The following is a 24,056-nucleotide window of genomic DNA, read 5'->3' as shown; positions in this document are numbered from 1 at the left end:
TTTTGTGGAGAAAAAAAAATCTACTGCGCTGTTCCTACGGCAACGTGTTGAAGCTTCTTTCAAGAGGATCATGGGAAACAGTTTTGGCTAGTGAGGCGGAGGGAATTTCGAAATATTCCGTGTTAATGGTATAACTTGTGTGTACATTATCTGTTTCACCCAGTGGTGTGATGCGATACACGCGAGAAGAAGCTGAAAACCTTCATGTTCGGCTTTTAGTGACCAGTGCCAAATAAGCTAGTCCAAACAAGCTAAGCAGCCAGCTAACTAGCTAGCTAGTACCGTATGCTCATGCAGTGTAAAAAAAGAGAAGCTATCATTAGCTAACGTTAACAGTGCTGTTCCTTTATGTTGAAATTCGTCATACAGCTGATATTTAATTCTAATATTAGTATTAATTTTCGTTTAGTGTCGAAAAGGCTTGCGGTGATGTGGGCGACTCAAGCTAGCTACGCTCGCACCAATTTGCCTGTCCCTTCAGCAGGATGATTCAAAGTGGAGGAGCTCTCTCTGACCGTGTGATGGAGGGACACGACTGATGCTCACTGTCAGATATGGAGGTGAAGCTGGAGGTGGTGCTGTCATCCAGCATCAAAAGGAAGAAACCATGGCCTCGATTTTGCTGGCTGGGGCAGGTACTGAGCAGACTGAGAAAGGCAGACCTGGTTAACCTGTTAACTTTGCCAGCTGCTTGAGAATGATGGTAAACCTGTCACTTCACTCTGCAGGAGAAAGAGTCTGTTTTCCTGTTAGATGACAAACGGATCAGTGAGATCAACATGGCATCTGGACGCACCAAGAAGAAGACTCCCAAACTGTACCCCTTCCTCAGCAGGGTGGTCACGATGGCTGCGTCCCAGAACGGTGGGTTTCACCCTCCTATCATCTTTGGGGTCAGTTTGACTCCATTCAGTGTTTAACGTCTGCAAATACATGATTAACATCTTTTTTTTTTTTTGCATCATATGGGGACAAGTGGGTAAACATGAAATGCACATGATGATATGTTTTCCATGTCCTGCACACATTTTGTACACACTAGTGTTTCTTTGGGGTCTAGTTTATGTTATGTTATCTACAACACATTTGCACTTTTACTTGAGTCTTTTGTTGTGAGAATAATTGTCAGCAACTTGTACTCAAGTAAAGATTTTCAGTACTTTTCAGTTCAGTGGACCCTCTCTCAGTTGTCCTTCTAATAAAGGCTTTCATCAAGCTGGAACCACTGATGATATCCAAAAAGATCCAAAACGCCTTGGCTCAAGATGATGCAAACCACATCGGCCTGGCCACTTGTTTACATAGTTAAAGGTGCATGAGGTGCTTTGAGCTGGAGACAGGCTTATCCTTTCTGACAATCATATCAGCAGGCTATGAAAGCATATATGTTTTATGTTGTAAGGAAATATGAACAACAGAACACTGAGCTTTTATTAAAACTAAATGAATAAAGCTTGATGCAGTGAAGGGAAGCTGTCGATAGGCCCCCACACTGTTACTTCCCAGCGTGTCTTGTCTTGCTAGTTTCATGTGATTTGCAGGTGCATGGCTGTGTGGACTGCTGCGCTCAGGAGAGCTGTTTCTGTGGAACAGGGATAGAGACTTGTTGAAGACTGCTGCAGCAGTTCCAGAAGTAGCTCAGCTGATGACTCCTGTTCAAGGTCAGTGTATGTATTTCAATTTAGTTTTTATTATTTGAAAATGTTTAGTTTTTGTGAAGTTTTTATTAGTTTCAGTATTTGTTTTATTTGGTTTTTTTTTTATTATAATATCATTGTTAGGGGCCAGATTTAAGAAACTCAGAATCGGTTTTCTAATCCAAAGCCAACAGTTTGTGAAGGCACTTGACTCCCAGTCATGTTAACATCCCAGTCTCAATAAAAATCAGCACCAACGCCTCCTCATGCTGGCTGTCCTCACACATTTGACCAAACCGACAAACACTCAAACTAAACACATTTTCTGTAGATTTATATTTTATTTTGGTTAGTTGCATAAGTACACAATATCGTTTTAGTTAATTTTTTTTCTGAAGTCTAGTTTTTATTTTTTATTTCAGTTTTAGTGAACTGTACTCATTTTCACAGGGAATGGCAGCACGCGTCCGTCTCTGCAGGTGTCAGGGGATGGGATGCGTGTGCTCCTGGCAGCCCTAACAGGACAGGTGTTCCTGTGGGAGTGTGTGGATGTCAGGGATTTGACAGGGGTACGAGACGGCACTGTTCGGGGAAACTGGGCACACATACAGCCCCTTGAAGATACCGCTCTGCCATCCTCGCATGACAAAGAAGCATCCCAACACAGCATCTTTGTCAAGACAGAGGTCTGCAAACTGTAATTGGAATGTATTTTGCGTTGGAAACATTAATTGATTCTAGTGACGTTTCATGGAGTTGTAAAATCATATGCAGGAATGATCACTTTTTTCATTTGCATTTCTCCCCTTGAGGTTTATTTCTTATTGGCCTGTTATTTTGTTTCTCCCTCCAAAACTGCCTTGCAGGCTATTGGTGACACCTGCTTATCAGCATTTGTTTTCACATCGGGGGAGAAGCTAACTGTCACCTTTCTGAAAATTCAGTGGGACGAAGGCCATGCAAGGGTCGGGTGAGTGGAATGGTCCATTTCAAACTTCAAACTCTCATTGACTATTACAGTAATTATAAGGAAATGCATGTACATCTTAACAGTTCTGTGGGATACAACGTACAGTGGGCCAGCAAGACATACCCCATGTCCCGTCTCAGTCCGCCCTGTCGCCCAGTCAAGTCCAGAGGGGCACTGATACCAGCCTTCTCTCCTGATGGCCAACTATTAGCCATAGTCATGAACCAGAGACAGCCAAGGGTGAATATCTGACCTATGTCTACGTTTTTTTTTTTTTTTTTTCATTTTCTCCCTCTCGATTTACTCCTATTACAGCCCTTTGTGAGCCTGTGCTATATTATATTCAGATAGAAATGTGAGACAAGGTTTGTGTTTCCTGTTTTGCTTACAGGCCACACAGGTTCTCTTTGTCAGCACACAAAATTTTGTCTCAATATCTAGTGGACTGGGAGGATGCGGCAGCAAGAAACTGGATATCCCCTCTAAATACACAAGGTATGCATGAATAATAAGGTGGTTTGAAACATGAGAATATAACATTATCTGAGCAGGAATTTCTGGACTGTAGGTGAGCACATATTTTGGTTTGTTGAACATTTGCACACTGAGCCTGTGAACAGTTTTGCTGTGATTAGGACTGTTTTTGTTACTGTTTAATGGCATTTTCTATTTAACTGTATATTTTATAGTTTGGCAAATAACTTGTTGCATTACGGTGTATAAACTCTATACTATCAAGGCAATGTGCCAGCAACGTAAGCTCTGAGCATAAGGCATGGAATGCAGGCCTGTTGGATATACAAGCCGAATTATAGGAATGGGAAGTTTGTAGTGGATTTGGAGTGAGGATAACTCATAACTCACCATGGTCAGACAGTTGTTTGTTACTTTTTTTCCACAGACTAATTATGGGTTAACATTTCCTCAAAATGTGACGCTCATGTGTCAATAACAGTAATCTTCACTTACATAGCATACAAAGTGGCTCATAAAAACCGAATGACAGTGACAAAGATAAAAAAAAGCAAATAGCAGTGTTTTTTTGTATTTTGTTGGCTGGTGTGTGGTTTATAGACAAATCACAAATCGTGCATCGTTGCATTGTTGATAATCCAGTCACGTTAAAAAAAATGTTCGAGTTATACCAATATTGTTCATTCGAAGTAGCCATTCCAAGTTGGCCTTGAAATTAACGCTCATGTGAGACAGCTGTATATTGCTGAAGCAGGAAGTCCCTAGAACTAAATGGGTACTACATAGGGTAACAACAGTAAGAAGAAATTTGTTCATATATTGCTTCCTGCGTCTGGCCCATTGTTTCTTAAAAGCTGAGGACATTTCACTTTGGCTGCCTGAGCAGAGGGCTTAGTTACTTTATTTATTTGCCTCCCTCTTCAGATCCTACTGGGTGGGCAGTGTAAGCTGGTCACCAGGTGGGCTTTTCCTGGCCTGTGTTCTGAAGCGAGGCTCTCTGCTCATGCTGGCTCGCTTTGGCGGCCTTCTCTGTCTGTCAAGCACCGGTTGCAATGTTGACTTTGAATCAGCACACTTCCTGCCCCTGCATCCTCTGGTCACTTACAGGTATTTTATACATTTCTCTCATCGCTAAATGGCAGTTGTTACTGGCCATCATTTTTTAAATGCATTGCTTCACTGTAAGTGAAGTCATTGCTTCTATGTTCTTTTGTTGTAGCTACATTTATATGTTGTATTCAGATCTGTGGCTTGTTTGCTTTGTTCTGATTCAGGGGCGAAATCGATACAATTGTTGCATTTTTCTTTTGGGTCTTTTGTGTTCACAAGGCAACAATCTGTATTGGTCCAAAATTGCAAACAAATGGCATGCGCGGACCAACTGACTGTTCTCTCATTGGTCAGAAATCCCGCAAGGAAAAAACCCCTCTTCTTCTGTTGCTTCTTCTTCTGCTGTCTTTTTTTTTTTTTTTTGGGTGCATTACTGCCCCCCTCTATTGGAGGGGGGCTTGAAAGGAAGTGAACTGAGACCAGCCCTTCTAGGCAATCTCGGCCCGCTTGTTTTGTCCCACATCCGAGAGCGATTGCTGTGTTCACATATGTCCAAACAAACCGATCTTTGGGGTGAAACGCTCCCTGTTTTGGAACAGCTGCTCAAAACGAGACAGGTCTGAATACACCCTTAGTGTGTAACTTATGTTTCATTTGATATAATCTCTGACATTATTTAACCATTTTATCCCCTTTCTGTCATGAATGTATTCTGTTTTTGCACCAACTGCCCATTCTGTCTACAGACCACTGATGTCTCCAAGGAAAGGGGAGGCCTCTCTGTCCAGCTCTAGTATGTCTATACGGGACGTCCTGAGGCAACGCTACTCTGTGACCTGGCATCCTCGGCTTTTCTACCTCATTGTGTCTGATGGCTACATGGCCACAGTTTTGAGGGTGCTAGAGAGGCCTTCCCCTGCCATGCTCCTGAAGAATCTCCTGCGTGACACCAGCAAAGACTTAGAAAGGGCCAGCCGGATACTGGAAAAGTCACAGGTGGTAATCCTGGGGCATCTGGATGTGGGCATAGGGAACTGATTTGCGGATATTCAAGCAACATCGTCCCTCAACATTTTCAAATAAGCTAGTCGAGCTAGTTAACAGGGAAGCGATCAAATGGAAATGTGGCACACAAAAAAACGTACGTTCGACCACCTGTTTAATTCTGTATTCCAAAACAAGGTGGATAGAAAAGAAGACCACTGACAAATTTAGAAAAGAGAGCAGCTGAGAGATGTTTTTGACTGTCATTTGCGGTGTCACCTGAGTTCAAAAGTGAACACTCACACTTGGACTCAAGTGACTCCACCAACCGGTCTGTCAGAACTGAAGAAGCTTCTTGGATGAGAAGTGAAATATCTTCAAGAATCTACAAACAGTCCAGTTAAATTCGATTCAGCTCTATGTGGAAATTATTACCTGTCTAACTTGTCCAAAAACTTTCACTTCAGTGACTTCAATGACTTTTTTCTACCTTCATCCAGAAAGCAATTTGACCTCAATTAGTGGGACACCAGTGGGTCACGATTTGCAACACATTGTTTCAAACCCATTGTGTAGAGAAAGACACATTCTGTCTATTTCTGTTTATTTGTTTCAGATGGTCTGTCTCAAGCACATTGTGGAACAGTTGGACTGTCCCTTAATTGCATTAATTTTCTATTAGCAAACTGTAACAATGTAACAGATATTCTGCTCATTACACAACAATACACTTGCTCACATGTTTTGGCTGGCATTCATCAGAACATGATTCTGATAAAGGTTTCTTAGCTAACAGCCAAAACACATTAGCTTGTTGTGGCCAGATTCTTGCTTTTAAGAGATCAGTGTAATGAAGATCTGAGGGACTACTGTTTTACTGTCTGTGCTACTGTAAACACATTCCAGTAGGTTACACCTTCTGCAGAGCTCTTGATTGTGCTGTTAATTCTTTTCAGATTCATGCAAGGGCATGGTTGGAGTCAGTGTCTTGCCTGAATCTTGGCAGCAGCCAGGAGGAGTTAAGACCCTCTGCTACATCTGGGCACAACAGCACACACACAGCCACTTCACCAGCCAAAGATGGGTCAACTTTACCCCTTTTCCTGCAGGATCAGGGGACCATGGATGGCACCAAGGAGCTTCTTCAAAAAGTCCAGGTGTGTCAGTCAGTGTAAGCTAGAACCACATAATTTTAGATTAAATAGGTGCAAGCTATACACTTCGTCAGGGATAATAGATCGTAAGTGTTGGATGAAGTGTGTAGCTCATTGGTTCTTTGCTTTTAACCTGCTATTTGTATGTGTGGTTTTCTAGGCTTTATTTGAGGATGATTCTGATCTCGAGGGCCCACCAGTTGGTTCCCATATGGAGGACAGTGGTCATCTAGAATTTGCCTCAATGTTTGACACCCTTCATGCGCTGTTGGAACCTCAGACTGGCCGTGGAGCTGCTGCTGACCCAAAATGTGAAAGGAACTTTGTTGATTCAGGAAGGAAGACTCCTGGTCTTCTTCGTGAACTTGGACAGATCCAGGGCAGCCTGTTAAGAGCCTGGGCTTTGGGTTTGTCTCTCGGAAGCACTGTAGCAAAGAGAGGGCACCTGCTAAAGCACACCCTTCACTGTGTGCTACGATTTGCTGCTTTGCTCCATTTGATTCCGAACTCTGCGGTCCACGCGAAGAATAAGAACATCTCTGTCTCTGCTTGCCTGTTGCACCTTCTCAAAACCCTTCTCTCTTTTCTTCCCTGGGATGCCACTGGCTCAGATGGGCTGAACTGCCTGGGGTTGGTGGTAGAGCTCAGCAAACAGATGGTATGTATGCTGCTTTCCCCTGGCCCTGAGTCCTACCAGAGTGGTTATGGTCAAGTATCGTCTCAGAGTCTATCGACGGCCCTGCTTATCCTGCAGCTGACCTCTGATTCTCTCAACCACACCTATAGTCTGCAGCAAAGAACTGTCTGGACCTCTTCACAACAGGATTCTCTTCAGCCTTCAGATATCTACCATGTACCTCTGCTACAAGACAAGGAAGAGAAACCCTGTTTTGTACATCAAGCACTACCTGTCCCTCAGCGACCCTCCAGCAGGTAGGGAATCTCTCTTACTTTTCAAGTATTCACACTGAGCAAAGAATATTTGTTGTTCACTAGATACCAATCCTAGCCAGTGCCTCACGTGTGTTTGTGGCTGAAACTTAAGGCTATGTTAAACAAATGATGGTTGTCTTTTTTGGGCAGATTGCTGAGAGGGTGGCAGTGGGTGTACAGGATCACCCTAAAATATATGGAGGAGCTGAGAGGCTACAGAAACTGTGATGGCTGGCAGGAGGAGCAGCAGCAGGTGTCTGCCATCCTGTCTCAGATCCAGACAACACTTCAGGCGTCAGGAGAGAGGCTTGAGGAAGTTCCTGCACTGCTCAGTTACCCAGGTTCGAAATAAAGGGACAATTTGTCTGAGCATTTGTTCATACCAGGTATATTTTGAGCAGTTTATTTGAACTCTGGAGTGTTCGCTTGACTAGGCAAGAACAAAGCCATTGGAACTCAGGTGTGCACTTATTTGTGTTGAGACTGCCTGAAAATACTGTATGTGTCATTTTGGGAGTGAGATGTGGGGCAATTGTTAGGACTGAAAAAGCCCAAAACACACAATTTCTTAAATGCATTGCTCATGCTTAGAAAACCTAGCATATCAAAATGAACTGAGGACAAACCCCTGTCTGGTTCTGGGTCTGTCTGCTTATATTCATGCAGTCTTAACCTAATATGAACACTACAGATGGAAAATGACTTCCTTCCTTCCCCACCCTCCTCACTGACTACCAAAATATCTAATCTCATGAGATTACAGTTTGCTCTATCTGACAGCTAATTATGCGTTAATGTGACTTCTGCTCTCAAGCCCTGCTCACCTAATATTTGAGCACTGTCAATCTAACACAATACAATAAAGTAGACTTCTCTTCTATGATTAAGACCAATGAAAACAAATTGCTTATCAATCATTTCTGCAATATCTATTTTAGTTATCATTAGTCCTGTCATTTCTAATTGAATTGTTAGTATTACTCAGTCACACTACAATTAGACCTATAATTATTATTTTTACTATTCTTGAGGTTTTTGGCCCTGTTAAAAGGGTTTTTTCCTTACCACTGTTTCCCTATGGTTGCTCTTCGGAGATTTTCATTCATTGGCCAGTATCTGCTGGATTTCTGTAAAGCACCTTGAGATCATTTTTGTTATGATTTGACAATATACAAATAAAACTGAACTGGATTGAATTGAACTGAATGATATTTCACCCTAAAATACAGAGATAGTGACAGAATTAGTAATAGTGTTTGACTTCTGCCCCCCACAGGAGAGCATCTGTACCTGTTTGGCTTCTACTCAAAGAGTGCTGATGTGTGGCGGTCAGAAATCTGGGCAAAGAGAACAAGAAGTAAGAAACATGACTTTGTGTATGGATCATCCATTAATTTACACTACATGGTCATATAAATCTGAAATCTGAATCACACGTTCTTATAATCAGGTTGTGCAAGCAGTGTATTCCAGGAGACACGGCTGTGTCTGGCTCTTCTGTATGGACTTCTGTCCCAGTACTGTTTGAGAGAAGCCCAGGGGCTGGGGGACCACATGGCTCGACTGATGCTGCACAGGGCCGGACACCAGAAAGACAATATTACCTGTGAAACAGGTCAGCAGGCTCAATAATATCTTACTCTTATTTAGAATTTGTAGACATGAGACAATTTGTAGCGTGAAGCACATGCCCCTCCATATTTCAGAATCAGTATCAGCTTTTTTCGCCATGTATGTATGTATATACAAGGAATTTGACGCTGGTTACTTCAGCCGGTCTCATGTACTTACACAGAGTTAGACATACAAGCACAGTAAACAAATATTTTACTGCTAAGTACAGATCTAAATTAAATATGTATCTATGTAAGAATAAAAAGGAAACAAACTAACCAAAAAAGAACTACCGACAAAGTAAAATGTGAAGCAGAAGACAATAATGCAAAGGAGCAGAGTGCAATGATGCTGGAATAAATATTGGATATGGATATATACATGGAGTGGATATGGAGTAAAAAGAATATATACAGTATATACAGAGTGCGAAGATATGTATTGACAATGATGATATATTAAGGAACTTTTGAGGCCAATATAATTAGAATAAATAACTATATACAGTGGATGTAAAAGGTTTATTGCACAGGGATTGTGCAATACTCTGAGACTTATTAAGTGTTTTATCAGAGTGATGGCCTGTGGGTAGGAACTGTTGCTGTGTCTGGTGGTCTTGGCATACAGTGTTCTGGAGCGCTTCCCAGAGCGGAGAAGTTGGAACAGGTTGTGTACAGGGTGTGATTGGTCTGCAGTGATGTTTCCTGCTTCTGTAGATGTATAAGTCTTGAATTGGAGGGCAGGTTGGTGCCAACGGTTTTCTATGCAGTCCTGACTGTCTGTTGTGGTCTGTTCCTGTCCTGTTTGGAGGCCGATCTAAACCAGACAGTGATGGATGTGCAGAGAACAGACTGTTATTGCAGAGTAGAACTGGATCAGCAGCTCCTGAGGCACTTTGAATTTCCTGAGCTGTCGCAGGAAGTAGCTACATCCTCTGCTGGGCCTTTTTGATGATCCAGTCTGTTGGGTGTCCACTTAAGGTCCTGGGAGATAGTGGTTCCCAGAAACCTGAAGGTCTCCACAGCAGTAGTGAGGGGCGATATGGACTAAAAATTTTATCACGATAATTTCTGGCATTTATTGCGATAACGATAAAAGTGACGATAAAAAATATAAAACAATTCAACTCCATCTTTTTGACTACAAATCTATCACCGCATTCAGTCTTGAGAACCCCACAAATACTGCTCAAAAATAATACTTACTGTAGTCAAATACGCTACTAAACTATACCAATTAAGTTTAAGTAGTACACCTGTACTGCATCCTTTGTAATCACCGCTTTTTTGCAAACTTTGCATATGACAGATGTTTGCTCCATGTCAGACTTACTGTAGCCAAACCAGTTCCAGATAATCGAGCTGGAGCCTCGTTTAGCAACGAGCTCTTCGCTATCAGCCCCGCCTTCCGCCATGCTTGTTATTGTGCTACACGTGTGAGCTGCCGGCTGCCAGCGGCGAGTGCGTTGCGCACGTAATTACGTCATCAACAGGAGTTTATCGTTATTATCGCGAGATGACATATTCTTACCGTGGGGAATTTTTTTGACGACATATCGCAAACGATAACATATCGCCCATCCCTACACAGCAGACACAGTGTTGTTGAGTATGATGAGGGGGGTCAGACTGGGGCACATCTCCTGAAATCCACTGTCATCTCCACAGTTTTGAGCATGTTCAGCTCCAGGTTCCATCTGTATGCAGACTCTTCACCATCCCGGATGAGGTTGATGACAGTTGTATCATCTGCAAACTTAAGGAGTTTAACCGACACATTTCACAGGAATTTTGGTCCATGCTCACTCTGTAGCCGCATGCATATCCCGTAGATTTTTTTGGTGACACATACATCCTGCTGGATGACTTAAGCTATGCTCCTAGTTAGTAACAATGTCGAGGTATGCAGTACCATCCAAACAAGGCTCATTTGGTTGTAAGGGGGCCAACTGTGCCAAGAAAGCTTTCCACACACCATTATGACTCCACCACCAGCCTGTGCTGTTGACACTGGGCCAGGATGGATTCATGCTATTCATGCCAAACTTTCACCCTTCCAGCAGCATGTTGTAACTAAAACCAGGATTTGTCAGACCAGATCATGTTTTTTTACACTTTACAGTTATTCAGTTTTGCTGATTACACCGTTTTTTTCTTCTGACTGAGATGCCTTTCTGCACATCACTGTCATGCAAAGATGTTGTTTTCGTACTTGTGGGCCTGTTAAGTTGGATTCTTGTCATTCTTAGGACAACTGTTTCAGAGGTGCTGGAACCAATGTGCCTGGTACTAATAGTTATAGCACACGTTGGTTAAATTGCATTTTTTGCCTGTTCAAATTCTCCATTCCATTTTACATTAAACAGTAACCAAACATCTTGATCCGGCCTGTGCACTTCATACTCATAAACACTTCATACTTGATACATTCAGATACATATGCCTAAGCTTCAGTTCTATAAGCTCAGTGAACACATCAAATTACAGATGTGTCTTACTGTGATAGCAAAGTTATTAGTTCTGTCTTTGTGTCCTGCAGCAGAAGCTGCCCCTTGCCCGTGGCTGCCATTGGAGCTTAGCAGTGAGGCAGCCTGTGCAGTGATTCAGACTCTGGGGAGATTCATGGCCTCTTACTTTACCAACCAACCCCTTTACATCCTGCCGCCACATAGTGTGGATATCTTGCCTCCACTACATCTCCCCCATGGTATGATACCCATTTCTTTTCAGTGCAAAAGTATTGGTTTTTGTGTAAATGGCCATTTGCTAATGTATTCATCTTTTCTCAGGCCCTAATGTTGGGCGCTTGGTGCCGCTGTGCCAGGAGAGGGTAGCTGGTGCAGTTCGAAGTCAGCAGCTGTCTGAGGCATGGACAGTAGGGTATGCCCAGGACCTGCTCCTGCTAGGAGGGCTGCTTCCTGAGGCTGTATGGCTGGCTCACCATCTTGGGGACTGGAAGACCGCGGCCTTTGTGGGTGTAGCCTATACAACTTACTGCAACGACCACTGCAACTTCACAAGGTCAGTGTGTAGGTCTATACTCTAAATCACATATGTCATACCCAGGTGATGTGCATTTATGAGTAATAGGGCTGGGCAATATGGACAAAATAAAATATATCACAATGTCTGGATTAGTGTTGGTGCTTTCATAAGATATTTACACACAAGAGATTTTTGATAAACAATCATCAGTGATGTTGAAATGATGACCAAGCAGGTAGAGACAAATAATGAAACAGCTAGAACATTATAATAAGTTTGGAAATTTGCATTTCTTTACTGTGATGCAGCCTTTAAAAACAAGAAAAAGACTTACCTTATGCCATATGACAATATTCTTTATGTATTACAATATCTGAAATCCCAGACGATATTGAGTTTCATATCACAATATCAATAGGATATCAATCTATCACTCAGCTCTAATGAAAACATGTATGATTTTAGATTTCTCTTTAACCAAGTGTCAGTTATGTGGTTATTTTTGATTCCATGTGATGTAACTGTTAGTCATTTGAAAGTATTCAGTGCAGTTTTGGAGATACATTATGCAGGAAAAAAGGAATGATGCACTGAACTCTTTACATGTCATTTTCCACTCTAATCAGCTTGGTTTAAGATATCCTTATTTTTTTTATAGAAAGACATTTTTGGGGGGGTGTTTCATGTAAAGTTCATATTTGTGTAGGAATATTTTTTTTTTACACCATGCATATCATGGTAAAAAGAATTACCATTTTGGGTCAAAATCATTCAGTAAAAAAATGGTCCCTTGTGACCGTGGAATTGTTTTTTTTATATGGTCCCTTTATGGCCCTTTTCCATTAGTATCTACTCGGCTCGACTCAGCTCGACTCTACTCACCTCGACACGGTTTAGGTGGTTTTCCATTACAGTTGAGTAGCACCTCGCCGTGGGTGGAGTCGTCATAGCAAGGCGGCGCACCGTCCAGCTCCCTCTGGATTCTTTGGGCCGCCACAAAGCTCAGAAAAGTCTCCACGTCTTTATTTGACCGCGGTAGCGGTTTGCTTGCCATTTTCCGACTTTGACAACTTCACTGACGATCAATGCGCACGGCCGCTGTTGCCGTTTTTTTTTTTTTTTTTTAAATGTCGGGTTTTGTTTTCGTGCAGGAGTCGCTCTCGTCACTCCCTGTCCAATCAGTTGCCTGCACGGCATTTACGTCACATTTTCAGCTCGACTCAGCTCTCTTGGAACCCCGGCTGAGTAGGTCCCAAAATGGGACCTGCTAGCAGGTACTACCACCTAATGGAAAAGCTCTTAAACCGAGTAGAGTTGAGCCGAGTCGAGCTGAGTAGGTACTAGTGGAAAAGGGGCATTAAGTGATTGAGTTTGTCAGCCCTGCTCTACACGAATGAGTGAATAACTGTTTGATGGGCGTTTTCGCTGCTGTCGTTGCCATTACATCAAACAAAACTCAAAATTTAACTACATCAATTTGCTTTCATGTGACCACCCAGGTGCTGATGTGTGTTGTGCATCTTCTGTCACAGGCCCAGATATAAAGAGCTCCACCTCCCAGAGGCCTTAACTCCAGCAAACATCTTTGAGGCTCAGCTGGAGTCTCTGCTTGGCAGGAGGGTTGGTTCACAGGAACCTGAAGGAGATAAGGAAAGCCCCAAGAGAGTCACAGGTTTGTAAGTAATGGCTGTTATAAAATGTGACAACACATAAAGAATACTAAAATTATAACTGATGCCTTGTCTCAACTCCTTTCACTAGACTCTTTGGAAGGAGAAGACTGGGAGTTATTGCAGGTTTCTACACAGGAGATTCTGAAAGCTTCAGTCATGGCTGAAGTGAATGTTATGTCTTCACCCTTGTGTGCCTTGCTGGATACAGCCAAAGACATGTGCTCTTGCCTGCCTGCCTTGGTACCCAGTGGACTCTATCTGCCTGCACCACCACTGTACTGTCCCCAGCCTTCCCCCAACACTCAGGTACATGCAATAGGAGGATAAGCTTTATATGAATTCCATGGTTCGGTTTCAAGTTCAGGTTTATTTAGAGTCCTGAAATCACTGTTTACGGTCTAAAGGGCTGCACAAGCCCACATGTATACAACAAATAAACAGGATGAAGGGGCGCCCTTGTAGCTCACTTGGTAGAGTGCGTTCCACATACCAAGACTAAGTCCTTACTGCAGCAGCCTATGTTCAGCTCTGAGTCTGGCCATTTGCTGCATGCCATCTGCCCGGCCTTACTGTCAAATACCTTGCCTTAACTATCAAATGAAGCAGAAATGCCCCAAAAATGTTTGAGAAGCTTGAGAAGTTTGAGAAGAAGATTATTTTTGGCACTTCTGCTTTACTTGATAGTGACAGTAGAGAGAGCCAGGAAAGGCAGGGGAGAGAGAGGAGATGACATGCAGCAAAGGGCCTTGGCTTGGATTTGAGCTCAGGCTGCTGTGGTAAGGACTCAGCCTTGACAGTCTTCCAGATGATAGTGGATCTCATAGTGATCTCATAGTGGGAGAGAAAAACCCCACAGATGAAATAGGGAAAAAGGGAAAAAATCTTGAGAGGGCTCCCCTTCCTGGCCAGTCAGGTGCGCAATAGGTGCTGACCAGATGGGCAGATTATCAAGAATAATAATGTAAAATTACAAAAGAGAAAACACACTAGCAAACATAGTAAATGGTGAGAGTGACTGTGAGTGTTTGTGTATTTCATGCTTAGGACCCCATAGGGACATTAGGGCAACTTACAGAAGTTGCCTCTCGGCACAAAGTGTCTGGTGTGCTCCAGAGATTACTGTTGCTTCTGAGATCTGCACGTTGTTGCCGTCCTGCTGCCCAGTGGTACATCAGCCATCTGCGCCGGGCCAGACATCTCCTACACAAGGTACTTACCAGGGCAGACAGCCAAACTTTTTTATGCACATGCTGCAGTGCTTTGGTTAGATCAGCAGTTGTCTACCTGGGATTTTGTGACCCCCAGGGTTCCTTGAGGGGGTACCAGGGGATCCAGAATGACTTTTCTGCTCTGTTATAGGTTTCACACTCTTCACTGTTAATCTGCCAATCTAATGTTTAGACAGTTTTTGAATAACTGTAAGATGGGGATCCCAGAGCCTACATCACATCAAATACAGGTCACAGTTAATACGATTCTAGTATAGTATTGCAATTTGATATTATGATTTATTGCAATATTTGTTTTATGAATGAACCTCTATTTTGTATTTGTAAAGTTCCATAAAGAAGTGATTATCCTAAAGATCACAGTAGGTTTAGTTTAAAAAAGTTTCAAGTTTCAAAATTTCAAAAAATGGTCTGACTACAATGAAATGACTGTTATAGGGCTAATATTATCACACATTAATCAAATGTGGCTCACTGAATCCACAAGAGTCTCAGCTTTTGAGTCAAAGCCAATTTATAGAACTCCAAGACTGTTTAGGCCCCAGTCTCCACAAACACACCATTTGACAACAGGCCACAAGAACACATTTAGAGTGCATGCAAAAAACTTGATGGCTTGTGCCTCAAACTGCATGTGATTAGCAGAAGGTGGGCATGTCTGCAAAGGGGAGACTTGTGGGTGCCTATAGAGCCCATTTTCATTCAGAGCTCTTGAGGTGAGAGGTCAAGAGGCCTCTTTGAAAATGGCCATTCCAACTTTGGAGTGATATTTAGCCACCTTGCCAACAACCTAGTATGGCATACTTGGTATGTCAATGATTCCATAGGTTGTCTAGTCTCATATGATACCAATATCTTTACTTTAAATCAATTTACTAATAAAAAATTAATTAAAAAACATCATTAAAAATAGAATCATCATACTTAAATTAACTGATTTCCCCCCCACCTCTACTATTGACAAAGCTTAGTCTAAGAACTCCACTGTATTAAATGATGTAAATACCTGTTGATGTTCTCAGATCAAGCAGAAATACTCCCATCCATCTGCTGCTAAAGAGGAGAGGGCTTTCCCAGAGGGCCTGATGAAGTTTGTCACCTATGGAGGATTTTTCAGACGGGGACCTAATGGAGACGGTTGCCTGGACCCAGTCACCATTCAAACTATTAGTGAGAAGCCATCTACAGTGCATTATGGATAGATATACTGGTCAGTGATCTAGTCTGATATGGTACATATTAGTAATTGTATTTCCACCACTAGTCTGTTTCAGGGAGCTGTGTGCTTTGTGCTGGATGCTTCATGTCAGGGACCAGCTCTCTGTTTCCTGCAGGAAGTATCAGGCAGCCAGGCATCATGTTAGAGATAAACAGGTATACTTGTGTATTGTGTGTGTGACACATTAATGCATAAATTTCCTTAGCCACTGGTGCCTCAGCAACTGACTGTCTATTTTTACCCTAGATCCCTGATGACTCTGAGGTGAAATCTTCCTGTGTGGATGCTCTCCACTGGGCCTGCCGTTTTCTGCCTTTCTCTCGCTTCCTCAATGCTGAGGAAATCCTCCAGGACATACTGCTCAGCCTTGTGTCTGAACTACCCCCTGTCTCTCTGGTGAAACTGCTTTTCTCTGCCTTCATTTACCTAGATGTTGGTTATTTAAATAGAAGAGAGTGACCTGGAGTGATGTATTTCTCATTCATGCTCTCCCTAGGTGGCAGAGACACTGGTACGGGCCTTCCCACAGGAGGAAGAGTCAGTCAGAGTCCCTCTGAGAGAAAAGTACAGCTCACTGCTGCAGAGACTGAACCTCTGCACTGTTCTTGGTACTGCTCACTATGTTCATAATATAAATTGTTTTTGAAGAAGTGTACATTAAAGGAATGCACAGAGTTTTTGGGAGACTGGCCCTCTGGTCAGCTTGCCTATTAACTCTTTGAAACCCACAAGCCCATGGCTAGCCTTTATTTCGAAAGGTTTGTTTCACCCTCTAAGCAAAAGTTTTAATTTTGGGGAGGATTTTATGTTTTTTTTTTTTTGTTTGTTTTGTTTTTTAATTTTATATATATATTTTTTTGCATTTTCTTGGAATTTTCTTGTTTTAATTTAATTTAATTTAATTTAATTTAACTTAATTTAATGTTATATATGATGCTATGCTATGCTCAAAAGTATGAAGATCAAGTTTTAACATGTAGCACCAGATCAAAGGATTTAGTGGAGAGACAGGGATGATTTTGATGTTCTTATCACATTTAACAATTAAGAGAAAGGATCTAATGTCCCAAACACTTAAAGGCATATTCCTTTAAGTGAATCATTATTCAGAGAGTAATTGCATAAGATTTAATCCATTTATTTTTTATGTATGTGATGCATATAAATGTTATTTATATCCTATGCCATTTCTTCTCTAGAAGGAGAAAAAGAGGAGAGCAATGAGTTGATGATGATTCTGGTTCGAGACAAACTCAGACAGAGGAGAAAAGATCTTCTGCGTCTGCGGAGGCACCTGGCCCCAACTGAGCTCTACCTCTGGGAGAGAGAGGAAGAAGAGGAGGACAAGGGGGGCAGACAGGGCACGGCCATGTTAGGCCAACTTTCACTGGGGGCAAGTCTGAGTAACAGCACACTAACTGAATGTGGGCACCCCCTGGTGTACAGCGATGCTGACACAGCTGAGAATACATCTGAAGCTCTTTCTCCTGACCTGCCAAACAAATCAATAACCAGGTAGCTAGCACACAATTTTAGCACTACTTTTACTATGACTCTCTACATTTTCCTTATTCTGTGGTCTTGTGTTTCTCTTTTTCAGCAGCAAGAGCATTAAAGTACAAAATAGAGAAGATGCAAAAAGGACTGCTGTTAAGATCAAGCAGCTCATTCAGGAGGAGAGTGACAATTGCCCAGGCCCAGACAAGGAGGATAAAGGCCAGAATAATTTGGAGCAACCTTGCCTACCTGTGGTTGGCACTTGGGAGTTTGAGCTGGAAGATGAAGAATACCTAGGTTTCCTGGAACTCTTCCTTAGTTATGTGCTAGAGAAAGACGGTGCTGATGGTGCAGATTCAGGCTGTGAGCTTCCTCTGTTGACAGGCTTTTGCTCTCAGCTGAGGGAGAGAGAGCTGCATTCCCTCACCTTTGATGTGCTCACCACTCTGCGTCGTCGCCAAAGGGATGGACGCCATCCACCACGACGGCACGGGAGCAGTGACGCTCCAGTGTTCAGGGCAGGGTGCTGTTTTAAGCCCATCCAACAAGGTACATTGCCTGAACCTCAGACTTCCTCAGCTCGGAGTGAACCCCCCATATCCAGAACCAGCCTTTCAGTTGCCTCTCTCCCTGGGCTGAGAGCTGGGAAGCAGCAGGGTTTATTTGGCCTCCAACAGCAGACCAGCGTGGCCTCAGACCTGGGAATGAAGGGAAATCACTTGGGCTCTAACCCTAGCACTGTTCAGAGCTCTTTTCTGTGGAGGCATCCGTCAGAGTGCATGGAGTCTGGCTCCCTAACATCCATGGAAGCTATAATGGAGCTGCAGCAAGGCCTGGATCCTAAATTAGAGGCTCAGTTCCCAGAGATGGGCAGGCTGCTGGAGTGGATGGCACGCTGGGCTGATAGGAGGGTCGTACTAGGCCATCATGGGAAAAAGAAGCAGAAAATCGGGGCGGCAGGGGATGGAGAAGTGGCTGATGGACGTGTAGTGATACGTGTTAAAACCTCAGCACCTGCTGTTCTCACAGCCCTCAGCTTACTGGGGCACAGATACACCGCTGCCCTTCAGGGGACAGACAGCTACAGTGCCCACATCCAGGTCCCAGAAACACACTGGACTGTTGCCCCAGTGCTGAAACCTGAGGTGGGCCAGAAGCCGGAGAGAGAGAGCAGTGTTGATACAGGCTACCCTGGGTCAGCCAACACTCCAAGTACCCTTCCTGATCACAACCCACAGAAGGAAGAGCTGTCCTTGTGAGTGCCCCATGTTTCTATTCCTAATGCCTCATTTCATTTTATTGTATATAGAACATATCTAGTCTGCTCCTTGTATTTTCTTGTAGTGGATCTCACACAGATGAACCAGAGCAAGTGACATTTCAGAAGATACCACTCCGTAATGACAGAGACCAAGTGGCCTTTGACTCTGGTATAAGAGCATCAAGTTCACAACAACCCTGTCTTGATGAATTGGTTGTTGATGAAACACCAGAAAAAAAAGGTATGACATTAGAATATATTAGATAATCAGTGTTGCTGTTAATGCAGACCTTTATCACAGAAGAATATTATTTGACAGAACTGAATAATTGACCTTTTTTGTCACAGGCAAAAGAAGTGAGAGCGAGACGCTGAGAGAGTCATCCTCTTTTTCTGTTGGAGACATCTCTGGGAGTCTCTCAGCCGAAATGGTGAATCGAGCGATTTAATATTGCCATCATCTGTTTGTATCAGCAAAAATTATTGGAACACAGGTTTAACTTATTTTTCCTTTGTAGTCTCTTGCAGATTTGGATGTTTCAGAAAAAGATGACAGCATCTCCAGTACCACCACTTTGTGAGTTGTAGATGTAAAGAGTGAACATAATCATTACATGGTAATATTTTTTCTCCTTAAGATTACTGTGAACAATGTACTCACAGTTTATCCTGAAGGCACTTTTTGTATGGTATGTTGGCTGAGGGAAGTAAGAGAGGAAATGATTGCCTCATGACGCTAAAAGTATAGCAATATCTTATTTGATAGAGGGCAATTCTTTGAGTGATTAAGTCTGTCACTGTGTCATTTTGGCAGAATATGTATAGTTTACTGTAGTTCTGTAGAACCACACTATAAAACTCTAGCACAATTCAGCCCCACTTAGGTGAATCTGGAATGAACTTTGCTTTTTCATAAAAATCCTGTCCAAATCATCTGAGTTAGTTTGGATATTGTAATGAGTTGTTTTTTATTCAAGCCATGGTTGTATATCTGTCTTCTCCTCCTCAGTGGTTCCAGAGAAAGTGCAGGTCCTTCACATCCAGAGCCCCAGTCTCTCCCTGCTGTGCAGCCAGAGACAGGGCTTCACACAGAGCTCTCTGATCCCACTGGAGTGAAGCTCCACAACACATCAGTAGCTTCTCCACACCTTCGGCCACAAAGCTCCACTGCTACTGCACCCACTGCTGCCTCTACTGCCTCTGACCCCCTGATGCAAGTTGTGGATGCCTCCATTTCCACCCCTCCTTCAAGCAGAATGGTCCAGGAGAACAGTTGCTTTGGCCAATCTAACCTGAACTCAACACATTATAATGTGTCATCATCATATTCTACCGGTTTCCTTCCTCAACCAAATCTCATACCCCTCCACACCAGCACTTCTGCAGGACCTCAGACACAGTCTTTTGTTCCTTTGTCTGGATCCAGCAACCCTCAGTTCAGCCAGGCGCCTGCATACATGTCTGCAGACCAGCCTGCCATACAGAGCTCAGTGACAGCCCACTCTGTTAGACTCCTTGACCAACATCCCGCCACTAGGACTCTGCACTCTGCTGCCAGCAGTACAGAGGAAAACTATCAGGTACTGGTAATATCACCTGTTAAGTTTAGATAGATTGACTTTATATATTGCAGGTTGCTTGATACATACAGTGTGAAATTAATATGAAAAGGAAATTGAATAGATTCTTATCTTTTCTACAGGACATACAGCCATTGTCTGTGCAGGCAGAATCACCTGAAAGCCTGTTTGGGCAGAGCAGGAGGTCAATCCCATGTTCTCAGGGGCTTCTGACCATGGTAGGCCCCAGTCAGCCAATCCCCACTGCTCCTTTGGTGCTGCCTACTAATGTTAACACACATAATATGTCTGCTCCTCATGTCATGGGGCTAAAGTTACTACAGCCTCAGGGTTCATCCCACTGTCCCTCAGTCCCAGAAGCTTGGGGACTTCAGTCTGAGAACAAGCCCCCTCACGCCAAGCTCAAACTGTATGATCAAGCCACCCCAAAGAGGGCAGAGGAGGAAAAGAGACGTGAGTCTTCAGTTCCAAGAAGACGACACAGTGTGGCTTTGTACACCAGTCCTCCACGTGACCCAGCTGCCAGAGGTTTTCTACCCCAGGATCAGATGTCAGAGCCCCTCTTCGAAAGATCCAGAAGACAAGAGGTCCTGCTGCTACCCCGCGTTGTCCCAGCCACAAGACCTCTGCCAACTCAGGGGCTTCGCCTGCTGCATTTTCACCCTGATCCACACCCATCCAAAATCTTGCCCCAGGTGTCCTTACCATCTTCCTCTAGACCCTCTACCAACATTGCAATTCCCATGGCCTGCACTCCCAGGATCAAACTTCTGCATATAGATCCTGAACCAAAACTGGTAGGCAGCACTATCCAAATTGCCACAAGATTTTAAAAAAACAACCACAAAAAACTATGATTAAATCTTATTCTGTAACTCATATGCAGAGGATTTGTATTTCTGCTACAGATGCTGCCCCTCTCAGCTCCTCCAGCTCAAATGGCCCGTCTCATCCCCCTGGAGGAGTTGACAGGTTCTGCTGTTGGGAGGCAACAAACTGGAGTTCAGCTGCTCAGTGTAGACCCACCTGCTGAATGCACTGAAAAAACTATGACCTCTGCCAGCTCCAACTCCAGCAGGAGGTAATCTCATGCCTTAGTTTTCATGTTTTTTTCCTCGAATAATGCTTATCATGAATACTATTTTTACTTTTTGCATTGCTTATAGGCAGAAGAAGAGAGTGGAGAAAATGAGGAAGGCTGGAAAGAAAGCTGCAGTCACATTCAGACCAAATGAGTCCATCATCCCTACGCAAGAGGTAGGACAATATAAATTCTAGGAATACAAATTTACCATGCTGTTACCAATATTACATTGTAATACCACCAACTGTTTATACCATTATGTCTTTAGCCAGCAGAAGAACCTGTAAATGAGGAGCCTCCAGCTGATGGAGTAGAGTCCACACTTGGGGAAGACTTTGCCATTCCAAAAGGTTAGTGTGAAATCCATCCTTGATTATATATGACAAATCCAGGCAAGGCCAATGTATAGTGAGAGATTTTAAGTCCAAAACTGACTGTGATCACTGGAGAAAGATATTATTGTCATCCAGTATCTTCCAGGAGTGCAAATCACTGGAAATAATGGGTAGCACAGGGGTGCAGTTAAAGTCCCTGTATGTGTTGCTCTTTTCCTAATCAACTTTAACTCCCAGGGTCCTTTGACTCCTTGCTGACTGGTCAGAGATTATTGGACAAGGCCATGTCCACTGCAGCAGAGCTCCATGCCTTTGCCTCCACACATAAGAAACCTCCAGAGAGTCATGACGCTTTCACCAACACAGACCCAGGTGAGCTTAATTTTTTCTCTACAGAGTTACATACAGTTTAAAGTGATTATTTTGGGAATGAAATTAAATCATGGATTTAGGCAGCTGGGTTGTGATGTAATTCGCCATATGTGGTCGATATTTTGTATGGCAGTAATTATAATTGGTTAAAATACTACACTTTGATTAATAAATTACCACTGCTTTTCCGCATTTGCAACAGTACCTCATGCACTTTGACATGCAGTTAGGAAGTTGATTGACTTGTTTGTTTTTGCATCGTTAAAGTATTCACATACAGTTGATGTGTGAGTATGAATTACATTTTTATGTCAACTCATAGAAGTCCTGAACAATTAATCTAAATACTATGGAACTCACAGCATGGCCAAGTGCAATATAAAGGTAAAATATGTGACAAATCATTGTTGTAAATAAAGTGTTATGGTGCTTCAGAGATACCCTGGCCTACAAATTATATTTTCCAGATGTAAGAAAACATATTTTTTGGTACAGACCCCAGCAAAAATCATACCGTCATCATTTTATTTTATACAATCAATTTTATACAATCAATTAATCAATCAAGAGGGAACCACGCTTTAATTTCATTATTCAACCTGTTGTATAATGACAAATAAACTTCCTTGTATCCTTGTATCCTTGTATCCTTGTATTTTAACAACTTTTTCAGTGAAAATGAACATTATAATACAAAAATTATTATACCTACTACAATTACACTACAGTTATACTACAGTTATTCCTACAGTATCTGTAAAATCATTCGTAACATGATTTTTTTTTTTTTTTTTTTTACCATATTGTTCTTGTGGTATCTTTTATTATTTTATTCAGTTTAGATTGTTTTTATGTATTAAGCAACAAATTAATTGCATGGAAAGCTACTTCATTTTAATGCACAGTTGTTGCTATTACTTTTTTGCTGGAATACACATTCTTTCAAATGTTACCATGATTTGATAAATCAAAAGAAATGCATAATTCTGTTCTATGTTCTGTGTGCATTACACAAAAATGCAGGGGTTGTTTTTTAAATTTGTATGTTTTCAAATATGCCAGAAATCCTGTTTCCTAACACATTGACAAGTGAGTTGTCTAATTAAGAACAGTAATACTGTTACGTTGTGGCCTTGTGACTGTATTGGACCTGTAGCTTTTGGATGATTCTCACACCCATAGGACAGACTAACATTTTGATTGAAATGGATTACTTTCTAACACTGATGCAGTCACCTGTTAAAATGATGTCTGTGTACATTTTCAGTTTGTCCTCCCACACTTTTGGATAAAGCTGTATCTGCCCGTGCCTCACTGATTTCCCTGAGCCCTGAGTGTAAGTTCTGTTTGTTATTGTAGATAGCACAAACAAAATACTGTAACTGTCTTTTTGTTGTATAGTGGGGAGAGTAAACACTTAAGTTTTGTGTGTCTGTGTATGTTTTCTCCATCTAGCACAAAGTTTGACGGCCGCTCTCCCACCAAGTTTGTTTGAGAATTCGCGGTTTCCCAGAGAGCCCCCTGTTTGTGACACAGAGGAGATGCCACAGGAAACTGAGAAGAGTGTGGTGAGAGGCCAGACTACCCAGGAATTCGCGCTCTGATACAAATCACTCCAGCCTGAAGCTGTTTTTTGCCTCAGGGTAACGCAGTATTTATTTGATGCAGTTTTTCATTTCAGTCCTTTCTGTGTCTCTCAGGATGTGGAAGGCCGTCAGTTCATCAGTGTGATCGACCTGGAAGACCAGGCCCTGCACCAGGATTTGCCACCATGTCTCGGTCCAACAGTACAAGATGTTCCTGCCGCTCAGCCTTCTTCCCCTACATCAGCACAGCTTCATTTACATGCGCTCTCTGTCATTAGGGCTGACATTCAGCCCTCAGTCACAGATACTGAGGATCGCCTGGAACCCACCACTCAGCCAGGTTTTATACCTTAATACTGAATATGTTATTAAATCTGTGTTGCAGCATAAACACACTTTTTTTAAAATTCGGATTAATTC

At 42.6% G+C, this 24,056-nt stretch overlaps 1 protein-coding gene across 5 annotated transcripts in view; it reads left to right on the top strand.

Annotated features, from left to right (window-relative positions):
• The first annotated feature begins 45 nt into the window (after positions 1-45).
• The window catches only part of cplane1 (ciliogenesis and planar polarity effector 1), a 32,252-nt gene continuing 8,241 nt past the window's right edge, over positions 46-24,056 (top strand). For 2 of the 5 annotated variants that reach the window (XM_030065285.1, XM_030065282.1), the window contains exons 1-38: positions 53-128; positions 482-635; positions 729-864; positions 1,542-1,661; positions 2,088-2,323; positions 2,504-2,607; positions 2,691-2,847; positions 2,999-3,102; positions 4,006-4,188; positions 4,878-5,127; positions 6,072-6,272; positions 6,430-7,202; positions 7,353-7,543; positions 8,479-8,559; positions 8,653-8,817; positions 11,355-11,522; positions 11,605-11,836; positions 13,333-13,472; positions 13,562-13,779; positions 14,518-14,682; positions 15,725-15,872; positions 15,967-16,076; positions 16,168-16,317; positions 16,418-16,529; positions 17,121-17,436; positions 17,522-18,673; positions 18,763-18,920; positions 19,028-19,110; positions 19,198-19,256; positions 19,689-20,259; positions 20,382-21,056; positions 21,168-21,340; positions 21,426-21,516; positions 21,612-21,693; positions 21,916-22,050; positions 23,318-23,386; positions 23,506-23,618; positions 23,751-23,976. In XM_030065285.1, coding sequence (XP_029921145.1) covers positions 555-635; positions 729-864; positions 1,542-1,661; positions 2,088-2,323; positions 2,504-2,607; positions 2,691-2,847; positions 2,999-3,102; positions 4,006-4,188; positions 4,878-5,127; positions 6,072-6,272; positions 6,430-7,202; positions 7,353-7,543; positions 8,479-8,559; positions 8,653-8,817; positions 11,355-11,522; positions 11,605-11,836; positions 13,333-13,472; positions 13,562-13,779; positions 14,518-14,682; positions 15,725-15,872; positions 15,967-16,076; positions 16,168-16,317; positions 16,418-16,529; positions 17,121-17,436; positions 17,522-18,673; positions 18,763-18,920; positions 19,028-19,110; positions 19,198-19,256; positions 19,689-20,259; positions 20,382-21,056; positions 21,168-21,340; positions 21,426-21,516; positions 21,612-21,693; positions 21,916-22,050; positions 23,318-23,386; positions 23,506-23,618; positions 23,751-23,976 — 8,128 coding nt within the window. In that variant the 5' untranslated portion in view covers positions 53-128; positions 482-554. Of the gene's footprint in view, positions 129-481; positions 636-728; positions 865-1,541; positions 1,662-2,087; positions 2,324-2,503; positions 2,608-2,690; positions 2,848-2,998; positions 3,103-4,005; positions 4,189-4,877; positions 5,128-6,071; positions 6,273-6,429; positions 7,203-7,352; positions 7,544-8,478; positions 8,560-8,652; positions 8,818-11,354; positions 11,523-11,604; positions 11,837-13,332; positions 13,473-13,561; positions 13,780-14,517; positions 14,683-15,724; positions 15,873-15,966; positions 16,077-16,167; positions 16,318-16,417; positions 16,530-17,120; positions 17,437-17,521; positions 18,674-18,762; positions 18,921-19,027; positions 19,111-19,197; positions 19,257-19,688; positions 20,260-20,381; positions 21,057-21,167; positions 21,341-21,425; positions 21,517-21,611; positions 21,694-21,915; positions 22,051-23,317; positions 23,387-23,505; positions 23,619-23,750; positions 23,977-24,056 lie in introns of all 5 variants that reach the window. The other 3 variants (XM_030065283.1, XM_030065284.1, XM_030065286.1) reach the window with 3 other exon arrangements.

This window comes from Myripristis murdjan, chromosome 12 (assembly GCF_902150065.1).
Source record: "Myripristis murdjan chromosome 12, fMyrMur1.1, whole genome shotgun sequence".
Classification (NCBI taxonomy): domain Eukaryota; kingdom Metazoa; phylum Chordata; class Actinopteri; order Holocentriformes; family Holocentridae; genus Myripristis; species Myripristis murdjan.
This window is presented reverse-complemented; position numbering and strand designations above follow the sequence as displayed.